General features: G+C 47.2%; 1 protein-coding gene across 2 annotated transcripts in view; it reads right to left on the reverse strand.

Annotated features, from left to right (window-relative positions):
- LOC117356527 overlaps positions 1–14,712 on the reverse strand; it is a 42,050-nt gene extending 27,338 nt beyond the window's left edge. Inside the window, exons 1-3 of one of the 2 annotated variants that reach the window (XM_033935828.1) lie at positions 14,178–14,711; positions 6,994–7,146; positions 554–616 (exon numbers count right to left, since the gene is read on the reverse strand). In XM_033935828.1, the coding sequence (XP_033791719.1) occupies positions 554–616; positions 6,994–7,146; positions 14,178–14,514 (553 nt within the window). In that variant the 5' untranslated portion in view covers positions 14,515–14,711. Of the gene's footprint in view, positions 1–553; positions 617–6,993; positions 7,147–14,177 lie in introns of both variants that reach the window. The other variant, XM_033935839.1, reaches the window with a different exon arrangement.
- Positions 14,713–15,368: the final 656 nt, after the last annotated feature.

Genomic DNA, 15,368 nt, shown 5'->3' on the forward strand with positions numbered 1-15,368 from the left:
TAGTCAGGACCCTTGTTCACTTAGGTCACAAGGATTCGGTGCTGCTCCTCAGTTACCTCTTGTCATGCTATCAGCCCTCAAAATAGATATGGGGACACAATATTCCAACATTGGTCTCCCAATCTAAAGATGGATATAAAACTGCTGGAGAGGGTGCAGAGACGAGCAACGAAGCTAATAAAAAGTATGGAAAATTTGGAATACGAGGAACGATTTAAGAGACTGGGATTGTTCTCCCTTGAGAAAAGAAGACTACGAGGGGATATGATCGAGACTTTCAAAATACTGAAAGGAATCGACAAAATAGAACAGGAAAAAAAATTATTCATAATGTCCAATGTGACACGGACAAGAGGACATGGACTGAAGCTAAAGGGGGACAAGTCCAGGACAAATACCAGGAAGTTCTGCTTCACGCAACGAGTGGTGGACACCTGGAATGCTCTCCCAGAGGAGGTTATTGCGGAATCCACCGTTCTAGGATTTAAAAGCAAACTAGATGCACATCTCCTTAGCAGAGTTGAAGATGCAGGGGTAAAAAGAGGAGACTCACCTGGCTGGGTGGGTGACCTCTTCCTCCCTAGGGGACCTTCACTCCTCTGTGCTGGAGAGACACCTGAAAAGGAATCCATTTCATGTTCACTTTCTACTACCTGGTGTTCTATGACTAGATTTTTCTTTTTCAAAATCAACACAAAGGCAAATTTCCCACAAACTACAAAAGCAAAAATAAAAGGAAAAGCAGAGTTACTTACCGTTAATAGGTGTGATCCAGGGACAGTAGGCAGATATTCTCTACATGTGGGTGACATCACCGACGGAGCCCCCCTAGCGGACATTTTCACAAGCAGACTTGCTTGAAGACCTTCAAGCTTGCGATTGGCCTGCGCATGCACGCGTGCCCCTTCCGCCTGGTCTAGGGCATGCGTGTCCTCAGTTCTCTGTTTTCCACGGAGCCAGAAGCACTGCTCCCTTGCTTTGCGCGATATCGTTGTCCCTCTTGCACTGCGGCTTGTTTGGTTAGTTTATTTTGAGTCGCTGTGCTCGCCTCTGTGTTTTCTTTCTTATGTTTGTTTTTCAGTTCATATCGCTCTGGCCGCCTGGCCTGGCCTGGCCTCACGGGGCCACGGCCGTCTTTTTTTCTTATGTCCCGGCCTCGTTCTGGGTTTAAACACTGTACTAAGTGCAACCAGGTTATCTCCATCACCGACCCTCATCGCTGAGTCGTGCCCCCGTTGTGCGACTTTGCAACCGCGGGCTCATCGTAGGAGGGTGGCCAAGATTCTCCAACTCTTTGGCCCCATGGATCCTGCGAGACAGGCCTCGAGCTCGGCCTCGAAGTCCCCGTTGGCCTCAAAAGGCTCCGGCCTCGGCCCATCCTGTTACTCCGGCCTTGGGTAAGTCTCCTCTTTCCTCCTCAGGTGTGCCGGCAAAGAAGCCGACCTCCGAGTCTCATGTCAGTGCCGCCTCGTCTCCTCAGTTCAGATAGCTAGCAAAGAAGCCAACCACGGGGAGGTGGGTGGGTTGCGAGAATACCTGCCTGCTGTACCTGGATAACACCTGTTATGGTAAGTAACTGTGCTTTATCCCAGGACAAGCAGTACATCACAGTAGTGCGAGGTAAATGTATGAATCGAGGACCAAGTGGCAGCCTTACAGATTTCCTCAAGTGGAGTCAAGCGGAGGAAAGCAACAGAGGCCGCCATCACTCTGATCTTGTGGCCAGTGACTCGACCCGGGAGGGAGAGACCAGCCTGAGCGTAACAAAAAGAGATACAAGTGGCCAACCAGTTAGAAATGGTCCGCTTAGAAACAGAACAACCCAAGCGATTAGGATCAAAGGAGATGAACAGCTGGGGAGCAATACAATGAGGAGCGGTGCGCTTCAAGTAGAAGGCCAGCGCACGTTTACAATCAAGAGAATGCAGAGCCGCTTCTCCAGGGTGAGAATGGGGCTTCGGAAAAAACACAGGGAGAACAATGGATTGGTTGATGTGAAACTCAAAAACAACCTTAGGCAAGAACTTAGGATAGGTATGGAGAACCACCTTATCATGATGGAATACAGTGAAAGGAGGGTCTGCTACCAAGGCTTGAAGCTCACTGACTCGACGGGCAGAAGTGAGAGCGATAAGAAACTCAACCTTCCAAGTAAGAAACTTCAAGTGAGCCTACGCCCGCAGCTCGAACGGGGGTTTCAGTAAGCGAGCAAGGACCACGTTAAGATCCCAAACCACAGGAGGAGGCTTAAGGGGCAGATGAACATGGAGAAGACCTTTCATGAAGCGGGAAACCACAGGATGACAGAGATAGGCTTCTTGTCAATCGGCTGATGAAAAGCAGCAATGGCACTAAGGTGGACTCGAACCGATGAGGACTTGAGACCAGCGCCAGATAAGTGTAACAGATAGTCCAGAACAGCAGATAAGGAGGCATACAGCGGCTCCTGCTGTCGAGTAGCACACCAGGAAGAAAAACGGATCCACTTCTGATGGTAACATTGGCAAGTGGACTCCTTCCGAGACGCCTCCAGGACATCCAGCACAGGCTGGGAGAACTGGAACGAGGGCATCAAGTCTTGAGGAACCAAGCCATTAAGTGTAGAGACTGTAGGTTGGGATGAAGCAGAGAACCCCGACTCTGCGTAAGCAGTGAAAGAAAAACAGGCAGAAGAAGAGGCTCCCTGGAACTGAGTTGTAACAGGAGGGAGAACCACGGCTGTTGGGGCCACCAAGGAGCTATCAGAATCATGGTGGCACTCATGGACTTGAGCCTGACGAGAGTCTTCAGAATCAGAGGGAATGGAGGGAACGCAAACAGAAACAAGTTCATCCAGTCCAGCAGGAAAGCATCGGCCTCGAGTCTGAGTGGGGTGTAGACCCTGGAGCAGAAGCGGGGTAACTTGTAATTGTGGGGGGACGCAAACAGATCAATGTCCTGAGTCCCCCAACGAGCAAATACCTGACGCAGGGTCAAAGAATGGATGGACCATTTGTGAGGCTGCAGAAGACGACTCAACTTGTCCGCCAGACAATTGTGCTGGCCCTGCATGTAGACCGCTCGAAGGAATATGTTGCGGCGGATGGCCCAGTCCCAGAGCCGCATCGCCTCCTGGCACAGGGACCCCGTTCCCCCCGTTTGATGATATAATACATGGCGACCTGGTTGTCCGTGTGGACAAGCACCACTTGGTTGCGAAGCAGGTGACAAAGCCCTCAGGGCGAGGAAGATCGCTCGAAGCTCCAGCAGATTGATGTGACAAAGTCGGTCGGCACTGGACCAAAGACTCTGAGTGCGAAGACCGTTCAGATGAGCCCCCCAAGCGTAGGTCGACAAGTCCATAGTCAGGACCTTCTGCGGAGGAGGGGCATGAAACAGAAAACCTCTGGAAAGATTGGAAGAGAGCATCCACCAACAGAGAGACTGCCTCAACAAAGGAGTCACGACAATGAGTCGAGAGACAGGGTCTCGATCCTGGGACGCTAGAGTCCATTGAGGAATACGGAGGCAAAAGGAGTCACGTAAACCGTGGAGGCCATGTGACCTAGGAGGACCATCATGAGCCGAGCAGGGGCTACTCTCCGGCATAAGCGAACAAGGACCTCCTGTTGAGGCCGAGGCAAGAAGGAGCGGAGACGAGCCGTGTCCAGGACCACTCCAATAAATTCCAAAGACTTGGACGAGCAGAGCTGAGACTTGGGGAAGTTTACCTCGAAGCCGAGGCTCTGAAGGAGCAAGATGGTTTGATTCGTCGCTCGCAGAACTTTGTGGCGAGAGGACGCTTTGATCAACAAGTCATCAAGTTAGGGAAACACCTGCAGGCCGCAGAGACGCAGGGCTGCAGCAACCACCATTAGACAGTTCATGAAGACCCTCGGAGAGGCTGCCAAGGCCGAAGGGAAAACATGATACTGAAGATGGAGATCCCCCACCTGGAATCTCAGATACCGGCGAGAGGCTGGGTGTATCGGAATGTGCATGTACGCCTCCTTGAGGTCCAGTGAGCACAACCAGTCCCCCCCCGTCCAAGAGGGGGTACAAAGTAGGAAGGGTGAGCATTCTGAACCGTTCCCTGACCAGAAACTTGTTCAGAGCACGGAGGTCCAGGATTGGACGTACATCCCCCGTTTTCTTGGGTACCGGGAATTAAATCCGGTGTTCCACTGGTCCGGGGGAACCTCCTTGACCGCCCAAAGGCGAAGAAGGGCCTGAGCTTCGTGCAGAAGGAGAAGCAGCTGAGACCGAGCAGAAGGAAACTCTCTTGGAGGCAGGTCCGGGGGTACGTGACTGAAGTGAAGGGAGTACCCTTCCTGGATGATAGAAAGCACCCAACTGTCGGTGGTAAGACTTTCCCACTGGACATAGAAATGATAGAGACGACCCCCGATGGGGAGGGGGGAAAGCTCCAGGAGGAAGGCAATCTAAAGGCTTGGATTGGAATTGTCAAAAAGACGGCCCAGAGACGAAACTCCTGACGCCGAGAATCCAGTATGTCCTCCCGCAGAGGGCGTCCACACAGAACTGGAGGTAGGACGTGAAGATAAAATTACAGTTAAGGACACGATTCGCCATCATTGAGTTTTGGTAAAGACAGCGACCAAATTTGTCCATCGTACGTCCCTCCCTGCCCGGAGGGACAGCAGCGTAAACCTTCGAGGGGTTGGACTTCAAGGAAGACTCAACCACCAAGGACTGATGAGAAAGCTGAAAGCTTTCAAACCCCTTAACCGGAATCTTCCGGTAACGAGACTCCAACTTGGAGGGAATGGCCGTAACCGCATAGGGGTTCTCCAGGTTCCGGAGAACATGGTGTAATGGAAAGCGCAACGCCTCTCGGGGCGGATGATCAACACCCATCTCCTCCAGATATTCCTGGGTATAACGGGACTCAGACTGGAGGTCCAGTTTCAAGGCCCTACCCATGGCCGAGATGAAACGAGTAAAAGAGGAGTTTCGAGAAGAAGACTCATCCTCTTAAGGAGACCCCGAGCGAGATCTGTGGGCAGCCGAGAAAGAGGGAGAAATTTCCCTCCAATAGTAAGCCGGGGTCTCGGAGTCCCGTGAATGGGAGACTGAAGAGGCTTTACTAAAGTGTCTGGGGAGCGTCGAGGAACGACCCCGTGCTAGGTGGGCCGGGGAAGACTCCGGGGTCCGAGGAACTAGCTGTCGATGCCTCGGGGAAGACTGGGTAAAGGAAAATTCCTCCACCGGTTTCGAAGAAAACCCCTTAGAGGCTGGTAGCTACCTCTATGGGGAACACAACCCAGAGTCCAACTCGAGGACAAGCGTGTGTCTAGAAGGTTTCGCGGTTGGAGACCTGCCCCGAAGGGGCGGAAAAGACCGGGACTTTTTAGGAGGGGCAAACCTTGACAAAGTAGCGGGGGAAAAACAACCCCCTGGCCTGGATCCCCAAAAAGTCACAGGTGACTCGGGGAAAGAAGAATCGCTCGAGGGAACCCGGCGAGTCTTGCGGGTAAGGCCTTGAGACACAAGGGGATGCTCAGGCTGGTCAGACCGAGACTGGGTCGAGACCGAGGTCAGAGGCGTCAAAGTCAGGACCAGTTGGCTCACCACCGAGGAAAGCTGCGTGGTAAGAATAGCCTTAAGCATGTCCTTGAACATAGGCACCAAGACCAAGGATGGTTGGGTCGGGGGCGACTTTGAGGAAGAGTATTCCCTACATGAGGAGGCACACTTAGAGTGATGTCTCGAAGATGCCGACGAGGCAGCACTGACATGAGACTCGGAGGTTGGCTTCTTTGCCGGCACACCTGAGGAGGAAAGAGGAGACTTACCCAAGGCCGGAGTAACAGGATGGGCAGAGGCCGGAGCCTTTTGAGGCCAACGGGGACTTCGAGGCCAAGCTCGAGGCCTGTCTCGCAGGATCCATGGGGCCAAAGAGTTGGAGAATCTTGGCCACCCTCCTACGATGAGCCCGCGGTTGCAAAGTCGCACAACGGGGGCACGACTCAGCGATGAGGGTCGGTGATGGAGATAACCTGGTTGCACTTAGTACAGTGTTTAAACCCAGAACGAGGCCGGGACATAAGAAAAAAAGACGGCCGTGGCCCCGTGAGGCCAGGCCAGGCCAGGCGGCCAGAGCGATATGAACTGAAAAACAAACATAAGAAAGAAAACACAGAGGCGAGCACAGCGACTCAAAATAAACTAACCAAACAAGCCGCAGTGCAAGAGGGACAACGATATCGCACAAAGCAAGGGAGCAGTGCTTCTGGCTCCGTGGAAAACAGAGAACTGAGGACACACATGCCCTAGACCAGGCGGAAGGGGCACGCGTGCATGCGCAGGCCAATCGCAAGCTTGAAGGTCTTCAAGCAAGTCTGCTTGTGAAAATGGGGCTCCGTCAGTGATGTCACCCACATGTAGAGAATATTCTGCCTGCTTGCCCTGGGATAAAACCTATTACTTTTAAAAGTATTTCCCTGTAACTTCATCATTTTTGATGGAGTGAAAAATCGATCCACTTGTACCCGTTCTACTCCACTCAGGATTTTGTAGATTTCAATCATATCTCCCCTCAGTCATCTCTTTTCCAAGCTGAAGAGCCCTAACCGTTTTAGTCTTTCCTCATACGAGAGGAGTTCCATCCCGTTTACCATCTTGGTCGCTCTTCTTTGAACCTTTTCTAGCACCACTATATCTTTCTTGAGATAAGGAGACCAGAATTGAACGCAATACTCAGGTGAGGTCGCACCATGGTGCAATATAGGGGCATTATAACATTCTTAGTCTTGTTAACCATCCTTTAAAAAAATAATTTCTAGCATCCTTATATTCGAGTATATACGGCAGATCTACATTATCATGGCCTCGCAACTCATACGATTCCTACCACCAAGAAAGGGAGGAGAAAATGGGTTTCACTCCTCCTGGTAATGATACATATTGTTAGCAAACTGAGACCACCACCCCTTCCTAGCATGCAAATGGCTTCCAGTGTACTGCGCCGCCTCCTGGCCTGCACTGACTCACCTTCGTTGGCAGATGACGGGTTCTCCTCTAGCCCAGCCTGCTCACTTTCAGGCCAAGTCGATTTCTCATACTCTTCCTCTGGGGAGGATAGATGATATCTCAAATGAAGATCATCTTCTTGCCGTCCTAGTCGAGCATCTCTGTTCTTGGCATCTGAAAACAGAAGAGTATATTAATGACAAATAAGAGTCCTCTGAATTTGGATGTTTTTATAAAAAGCAATTAAGGCACATTCTTACAGCAGGTTCAACAAATTCAGCATAATAAATAATGTGCCCAAAAAGCAAGGAACAGACTGATGGCTCAGGGGGCAAGTAAGGCACACTTGCCAATGAGAGAACCTGGGTTCAATTCCTGGGCACAGTCTCAGCTAGGCATGTGATAAAGGCAATATTAACACCTCTGGGACAGGACAGAGTTTAGGTTTATGTTAGCTGGATTCTAAAGAAGCCATAAAAAGGTACTGTCAAAAGGGCATCCAGGTCACAACTAAGACATCTTAAAATCCCAAAAAAATCCATCCACCTTGCAGTCATTTTCAAACAGTCCAAAATACGACTGTCGAAAAAAACAGGCACAAAAACATGACAGTTGTACAGCACCACACTGGCATTCCTGCAGAGCAGAGGGACAACATAGTAGTCAGTGCCGTAGACCTTAAGTAATAGGACCCAAGTACAAATCCCATTTTAATTCCTCGATATGTTATTTGAGCCTCCAGGAACAGATAACAACCTACTGTACCTAAAAGTACATCACCACATGCCAAGAAAATTATCAACCGGTCTCTATGATTGCAAGCTGAGGGAAGACTTTCCGTCCCGCCAGCATGAACCCTTAACCTAGAAAATACCTGCAGTCCAGTCACGTTTACTCTCACTTTTTACCCAGATTGTGGAACAGAATCCTGCAGGAATATTTCACTTCATCTTTTTATCTAGTATTGTCTACAAATACCACTCCTATCTCTAAACCAATGCCGACCATCCAAAAGTGCTGTATGTAGTAATTGCTAGTTGTTAATTATCCTAATACCTATGTTCGATTTGTCCCCTACATGGAAACTTACAAGAATACAAGAATTCGGTGCTCATCTATTATCACTTTTTTAATTTATTTATGCTCTTTCTTTCTAATGCTACCAGAAACCACTATCCAACTTTCTCATCGCCAATTTTTATTATGTATGTAAGCTTGTAACCCGTTCTGAGCTCTTCTGGGAGAACAACCTAAAAAAAAAATTGACTTCATAAATAAATAAATAAATAAATACAACAGGCATCATACTTATAGTTGTCTTATGAATTCATGTACATTTATTTATTTATTTAATTTTCTTTAAAAAAAAAAAAATATATTCTTTATTCATTTTTACAACTTACAAGTGTATCAAGAAATAACATTTGAACTTAAAAACATCACTTGATATTCTAACATAATCATCTTAAATTAATGAAATGTATCCCCTCCCTCCCACCCCTATCATATCATATATTATACTACTAGTGTTAGATTAACAGGTGCTAGAATAGATGTGCAGACTTAACAGTTAAACAAATTTACTGAAAACTTACCGTGTTGTCTGTCTCCTTGGCCGCTGTATGTCTGTCTGTCTTTTTTTTCTGTGTTTCTCCTTGGCTACTGTCTGTCTGTCTTTTTTTGCTGTCTGTCTCCTTGGCCGCTATATGTATTGTTTTATCTGTCTTTTTTTGCTGACTGTCTCCTTGGCCGCTGTATGTCTGTCTTTTTCTCTGTGTGTCTCTCTCTCCCTGTCCTTCTGTGTGTGTCTTTCACTGCCACCTTTTCTGTCAGTCTGTCAATGTCCCGTCTGTGTCTTCCACTGCCACCTTTTTTGTCAGTCTGTCAATGTCCCGTTTGTTTAGCTCCCTGTCCTTCTATGTCTTTCACTGTCACTTTTTCTGTCAATCCCGTCTGTTTGGCCCCTGTCTGTGTGTGTGGAGATGTCAGGGGGATGTCGATGGAGGTTTGTGATGTCGGGGGAATATTGAGGATGTAAATTATCTTAGGGGGGATGTAAATTATTGCGCGCTTTCTCTCACCTATCTTTTTTTAAAATCAAACAGCAAACGGCAACTGGCACAAAATAACCGCTGCTGGGAGAAGTAAACCGCCACTCATAGAAAATGCATCGTGCGCGCCTCACGCGTCGTAAGCGCCACGCACACTTGCGCACACTTTACCAACTTTCTGCTACCCTGTATAATTTCTCTGCCGGCCACAGAATGACGGACGCACAGAGCCACAAAGATTGAAGTGCGCATGTGCGCTAAGGGTTATTGATATAATCTTTTCTATTAATTGAAACAGTTAATGAAAGAACAGAATCCCCCCCAACCTACCCCCTCATATTATAATTGTATTTTTAAGGGAAAAATGTTATTTACTCATTACAATAATCTGTTAATGGCCTCCAAACATCTAGAAATTTATTAAAATGTCCTCTCTGTGTGGCTAATGTTCTTTCCATCTTATATATATGACACAAAGAATTCCACCGGAAACTAGTTTAATCTGCTCCAATTTTTCCAATTAAATGTAATTTGTTGTATGGCGACTCCTGTCATAATTAGTAAGAGCTTATTATTTTTTGAAGAAATCTGATTCTTCGCCCTCATTGACATGCCAAATAAAATAGTATCATATGTTAAAGCCACCAGATTTTCTAATTTTTCTGTCTCCACCCCTCCCCTATGCTCTGACATCTCTTTCTTCTCGTTTCCTTCCCTCCCCCATGCCCTGGTACCTCCTCTCTGGCATCTCTTCTCCCTTTGATCTGGTTTTTATCTCCTTAGTTTCCCTTCCCCCCACCCCATGCCCTGGCATCTCTCCCTTCCTTCCAACTCCCCCTTCTCCTCCATTATCTGGCATCTCCTCTCATTCCTTTCTCTCCTTCCTTCCTTTCCCCTGGCCTAGCATCTGTCTCCTTCCCTCCCCTCCCCTGGCATCTCTCCCTCCCTTGGACTTGACATCTCTCACTCCTCTCCCTTTTCCTTCTCCCCAGGATCTGGCTGAAGTTACAGGCGGCACTGAACTTGCAGCTCTTGGAGCAAAAGCCCTGCCTGCAGCGTTTGCTCAAAACCACGGGCAGCGTCTTCCATGCGCCTCCTGCGGCTGATCTGCGCAACGTCAGAGGGAACACTTCCGGGTCAGCTGTAAGAGGCACATAGGATCTGCTGCTCGCGGCTTTAAGCAAACGCTACAGCAAGACGGAGGAGAGAGCCGGCAGAGGAAAACACCGCATTGTGAGCGGGGCCCCACAGAATTCTTCATGGGGCCGCATGCGGCCTAGGGGCCGGATACACCTGGTTTAAATCTTACTTTTCCAACAGGGTTTCCACTATTCATTTCAATAATTCAGTCTCTAAGTCTTTTAATACCATATTTGGTATTCCACAAGGTTCCATATTGTCCCCTCTACTCTTCAATATTTATCTGGCCCCTCTATTAACCCTCAGTCAATCGATCGGTTTTTCTGCCTATGCTTATGCCGACGACCTTCAACTTCTTCGCACCATCAACCCCACTAATTTAAATGATATTGCCTCCATTAACCTTAAATTAACTAAAATTCACGATTAGCTAAATTTAAATATGTTTTCTTTAAGCATCTCATGGAAAGAAGGTTTACAGCTAGTTGTAACAGATTCCATTGACAATACCCCTCTCAAATCTACTCCATCGAACCCAAATATTAGGTGTCATCATTGATAATAAATTTTCTTTTCATCCCCAAATCAGTGCTTTGGTCAAAAACTGTTTCTAAAACTTAGGATGATAAGATCTCTGGTCCCTCTTCTTGACTCGAATTCTCTTAATATCATAATTCACTCCCTTATAATATCCAAAATCGATTCTTGCAATGCATTATATAAAGGGTTGTGTCAAAAAGACATTAGGCGTCTTCAACTCATACAAAATACGGCCATCAAAATCATCTCAAGTTCCAAAAAATTTAATCATTACATTACTGGCTTATATTCCGCCTGTACCTTGCAGTTCTAAGCGGATTACATCAGAAAGATAAATTTCCAGGAAGAGAAATACAATTAAAGAAGTTGGATCTAGTACAACAAAAAAGATAGCTGGACTTTTCCAGTAAAAGGAATACAATTAAGGCGTAAGGTCTAAAGCAATTTTGATGAGATGTTTCTAAGAGGGGGTGAGAGGGGAAAAGGAAGGGATTAGGACGTTTGGGTGAATTTCTTGAATTAGGACGTTTGGGTGAATTTCTTGAATCATGTCACCCCTTTGTTGCCTATTCCACACCATATTACTTATAAAATTGCTCTGACTTTCAAAACTCTACAGACTAATACTCCTGCATTTATAGATAGATTCCATATGACCCCCCAGAACTTTACGATCAGCCTCACAACACTCTCTAAATGTCCCATCCTTAAAAATAATTGGCACCCGACGCACTCTAATTTTCTTAGTTACTGCCCCCTAAATTTGGAACTCTCCCCCCTTATACCTCAGAGCTGAACAAAACTTGGTAAATTCAAAAGTAGTTTAAAATGCTTTCTTTTTAAAAATGCCTACAATTGATTTATCTTTCATAAACATTTACATTATTATTACTCATCCTGTCACGTCTTCCCTACTTACTTCCCTTTCATGTGCTTTTTCTTAATAAATTGTAGTTCCTCCCTTTTTTTCCTATTGTTCTCATGTCGCAACCCAATTAAGTATGTCTGTCTTGGAAGGTCTATGTTTATTATTTGTTCCCTATTTATATTTTTAATGTACAATGCTTTGTATTCCAGAAGCGTTTTATCAAATTTTAATAAACTATGAAACTATTTAGACAGACTGATCCTTTGAGAGTCTAAGTGCTTTGGAAAATGAGTCCCTATAGTATATGTAAGCTTTGTTATTGCTTTAGTCCTTGTGGACATGTCTGGGTACTAGTATTTACTCTAGCTTCGGTCAGCTAAAGTGGAACAGGCAGAAACATAGGTCGTAAGACCAGTTAAGCCAATGAAGGAGAGCAGTAGGAGGCAGATATTTGTTTTCTCATGCTATATATAGAAATTGCCTCACTACTATATTTATTTAATTAATTTTCTATCCTGTTTTTCCCAAAGAGCTCAGAACGGGTTACAGATTAACATTGAAAATATACAGTTAACAGGTTACAATTTGCCATAGTTATAGTGGAAGATTTTTCCAATGCAAGTTTTTATCCTAACTCAACACATACTAGGGATCTAACACCAAAGTACATATCATACGGTTTGCAGGTTAAAATTTCCAGCTAGTCAAGGTGTTTCAATACAAGTTTTATTCTAACGTTGACACATACCAAGGATCTAGTAGCCATATACATTTCTTTGTAAGTTGAGGAGTCCTTCAAGGGATCTGATATGTGGGGGCAGTCCATTCCAGCGGCTCGCTATGAAGGGTACAACTGGGTTTGTACTGAGGAAGCTTGGCTGTCATGTAACCTGGCGTCATATCGTGTAGGGATTTGAAGTCTGAGCCCATCTAGTTGCTATCCAAACAGGCTTCCTGTTAACCAAACATCTACTAGCCCCTTCAGAGTATGGCTATGTCACACTATTTTATGAAGGAAGAATATGCCTATCAGGTCCCTAACTGCTGTTCTAATCTAATCTAAACCTTAGGTTTGTATACCGCATCATCTCTACATTCGTAAAGCTCGACACGGTTAACAAGAGTTAGGGTAGAAAGGAACTCCAGTGGAGGGAAGAGGCAAAATGAAGAGAAAATTTAGAGGACTAGAATAACCAGAGAGGGAGGAGGAGTTACATTTTTGAGAATAACCAGGTTTTCAGATGTTTACGGAAGAGTTGGAGGGAGCTCAGATTCCTAAGAGGGGAGGTAAGGTTGTTCCAGAGCTGAGTGATTCTGAAAGGGAGGGAAGAACCGAGTTTTTCTACAAGTTATGAATGTCTGCTTGTAACCTTGTTGCTAGTCTTCTACTATGTATGTTAACTTGCAACCCGTCCTTGGCTCTTTTGGACGGACGGCTAAGATCATAAGAATAGCCTTACTGGATCAGATCAATGGTCCATCAAGCCCAGTAGCCTGTTCTCACGGTGGCCAATCCAGGTCTCTAATACCTGGCTAAACCCCCGAAGAGTAGCAACATTCCATACAGAATCCTAAAGAATAGCAAGATTCTGGAATCCCAGAGAGTAACAAAAGATTCCAGAACCCCAAAGAGTAGCAACATTCCATCAGGGCTGTGAAGTCGGAGTCGAGGAGTTGGAGTCGGAGGAAATTTTGGGTACCTGGAGTCGGAGTCAGAAGTACAAAAAACTGAGGAGTCGGAGTCGGAACATTTATCTACCGACTCCATTTTTTAACTTGGCATACCAATCACGAGCGATTCTTTCAGCTATAGCACCCACTATATACACAGCACAAATGTTGTGAACAGCTTCTGTGGCCTTAGAACCTTGATTAAAAGCAAAAAGAAGGTGGTGTCGAAAATGCTCATTTCTCTCAACTTGACATTCCATTTTAACGATCTGAAAATTAACCAGTGCTGTGGAGTCGGAGTCGGAGGAAATTTTGGGTACCTGAAGTCGGAGTCTGAAGTACAAAAAACTGAGGAGTCGGAGTCGGAACATTTATCTACTGACTCCACAGCCCTGCATTCCATACTGAATCCTAAAGAATAGCAAGATTCCAGAATCCCAAAGAGTAACAAAACATTCTGGAATCTCCAGAGCAGCAACATTCCATTCAGAACCCCAAAGAGTAACAAAACATTCTGGAATGTCCAGAGCAGCAACATTCCATTCAGAATCCCAAAGAGTAACAAAACATTCTGGAATCTCCAGAGCAGCAACATTCCATTCAGAACCCCAAAGAGTAACAAAACATTCTGGAATCTCCAGAGCAGCAACATTCCATTCAGAATCCCAAAGAGTAACAAAACATTCTGGAATCTCCAGAGCAGCAACATTCCATTCAGAATCCCAAAGAGTAACAAAACATTCTGGAATGTCCAGAGCAGCAACATTCCATTCAGAACCCCAAAGAGTAACAAAACATTCTGGAATCTCCAGAGCAGCAACATTCCATTCAGAATTTCATGCCGCCCCCCCCCCCCCCCCGGTGTCTCTCTCAAGAACAGCCTCCGGACTTTGCCTCCAGGAACTTGTGCAAAGCTTTCTTCAAAGCAGTCTCACCTGGCAGCCGCCGCTCGCCGAAGACGGGCCGTCCGGCCTGCTTCCAGAGGCGGCGCAGGAGGGCGTAGTGGCGGGGCGAGCAGAGGCCCTGCGGCCGGCCCTGGCGCCGGGCCGCCCGCTCCGAGTAGAAGGCCTGCTTCATCTTCTTCCACTTGGCCCGGCACTGCGCCACGTTGCGCGGGTAGCCCCGGGCCGCCAGCTCGCCGCAGATGTCGCGCCACAGGGCCTCGTTGGGCCGGCTGGTGGAGGCCATGAGCAGCCGGACGCCGCCCGAGCCGCGGATCTCGGCCAGCAGGAGGCGCACCTCCTCCGGGCTCCAGCAGTGGCCTCGCGGCATCGTCGCTGCGGCATGCTAGGCCCGGCCGGCCGGCGCCTCCCGCTGCCCGTCGCCCGGTCCCCGCCCCCGCGGCATGCTGGGAAGGCCTAGCCTCCCACCGCGCGTGCGCCAAACTCGGGCCCGCCGCACACTTCCGGAAGGCGTGAGCTGCGCAGGCGCGCGCAAGTCGGCGTTCTGTCACGTACACTTGGGTGCAATTGACGTTGGGCAACCTGGGCTGGCATTTAGCGCGCCTTAAATCGGCCCCTTATGTGACTGACTTTGACACTCCGACTGCGCATGCGCCAGCTTTTCCAACTGCATGCCGGAATTTGTAGTCTTAACTGTGCCTGTCGCCCATCTCCCTTCAACTAAGTATGTATGGGACAACTCTAACCACATTTCCTTTCTCCCGAGCTGGTTATTATTGAGAATTCATTTCTAACACTGCTTTAATAGGGAAGAAAACTATTTGAAGTCTGTAGGTTCAAAATCCCCCATTCAAAAGCCATTCTGTGGAGGGGGGGAGGAGTTGTGAAAAGGAACCATACATATTTTCTTTATCATCAAAAACTCACAGCTTGGTCCTGAACAGACTATAAAGTGGGGACATTCAGGAAAGCCTGTCTTCTCAGTCCCTCTAATTCAGGGCTAGGGAACTCCGGTCCTCGAAAGCCGTATTCCAGTCGGGTTTTCAGGATTTCCCCAATGAATATGCATTGAAAGCAGTGCATGCAAATAAGTCTCATGCATATTCATTGGGGAAATCCTGAAAACCCGACTGGAATATGGCTCTCGAGGACCGGAGTTCCCTACCCCTGCTCTAATTCCTCCACCTCAGCACTATGGATTGAAGCACCTGTCTTGGCTAGATT

This window comes from Geotrypetes seraphini, chromosome 1 (assembly GCF_902459505.1).
Source record: "Geotrypetes seraphini chromosome 1, aGeoSer1.1, whole genome shotgun sequence".
NCBI classification, from domain to species: domain Eukaryota; kingdom Metazoa; phylum Chordata; class Amphibia; order Gymnophiona; family Dermophiidae; genus Geotrypetes; species Geotrypetes seraphini.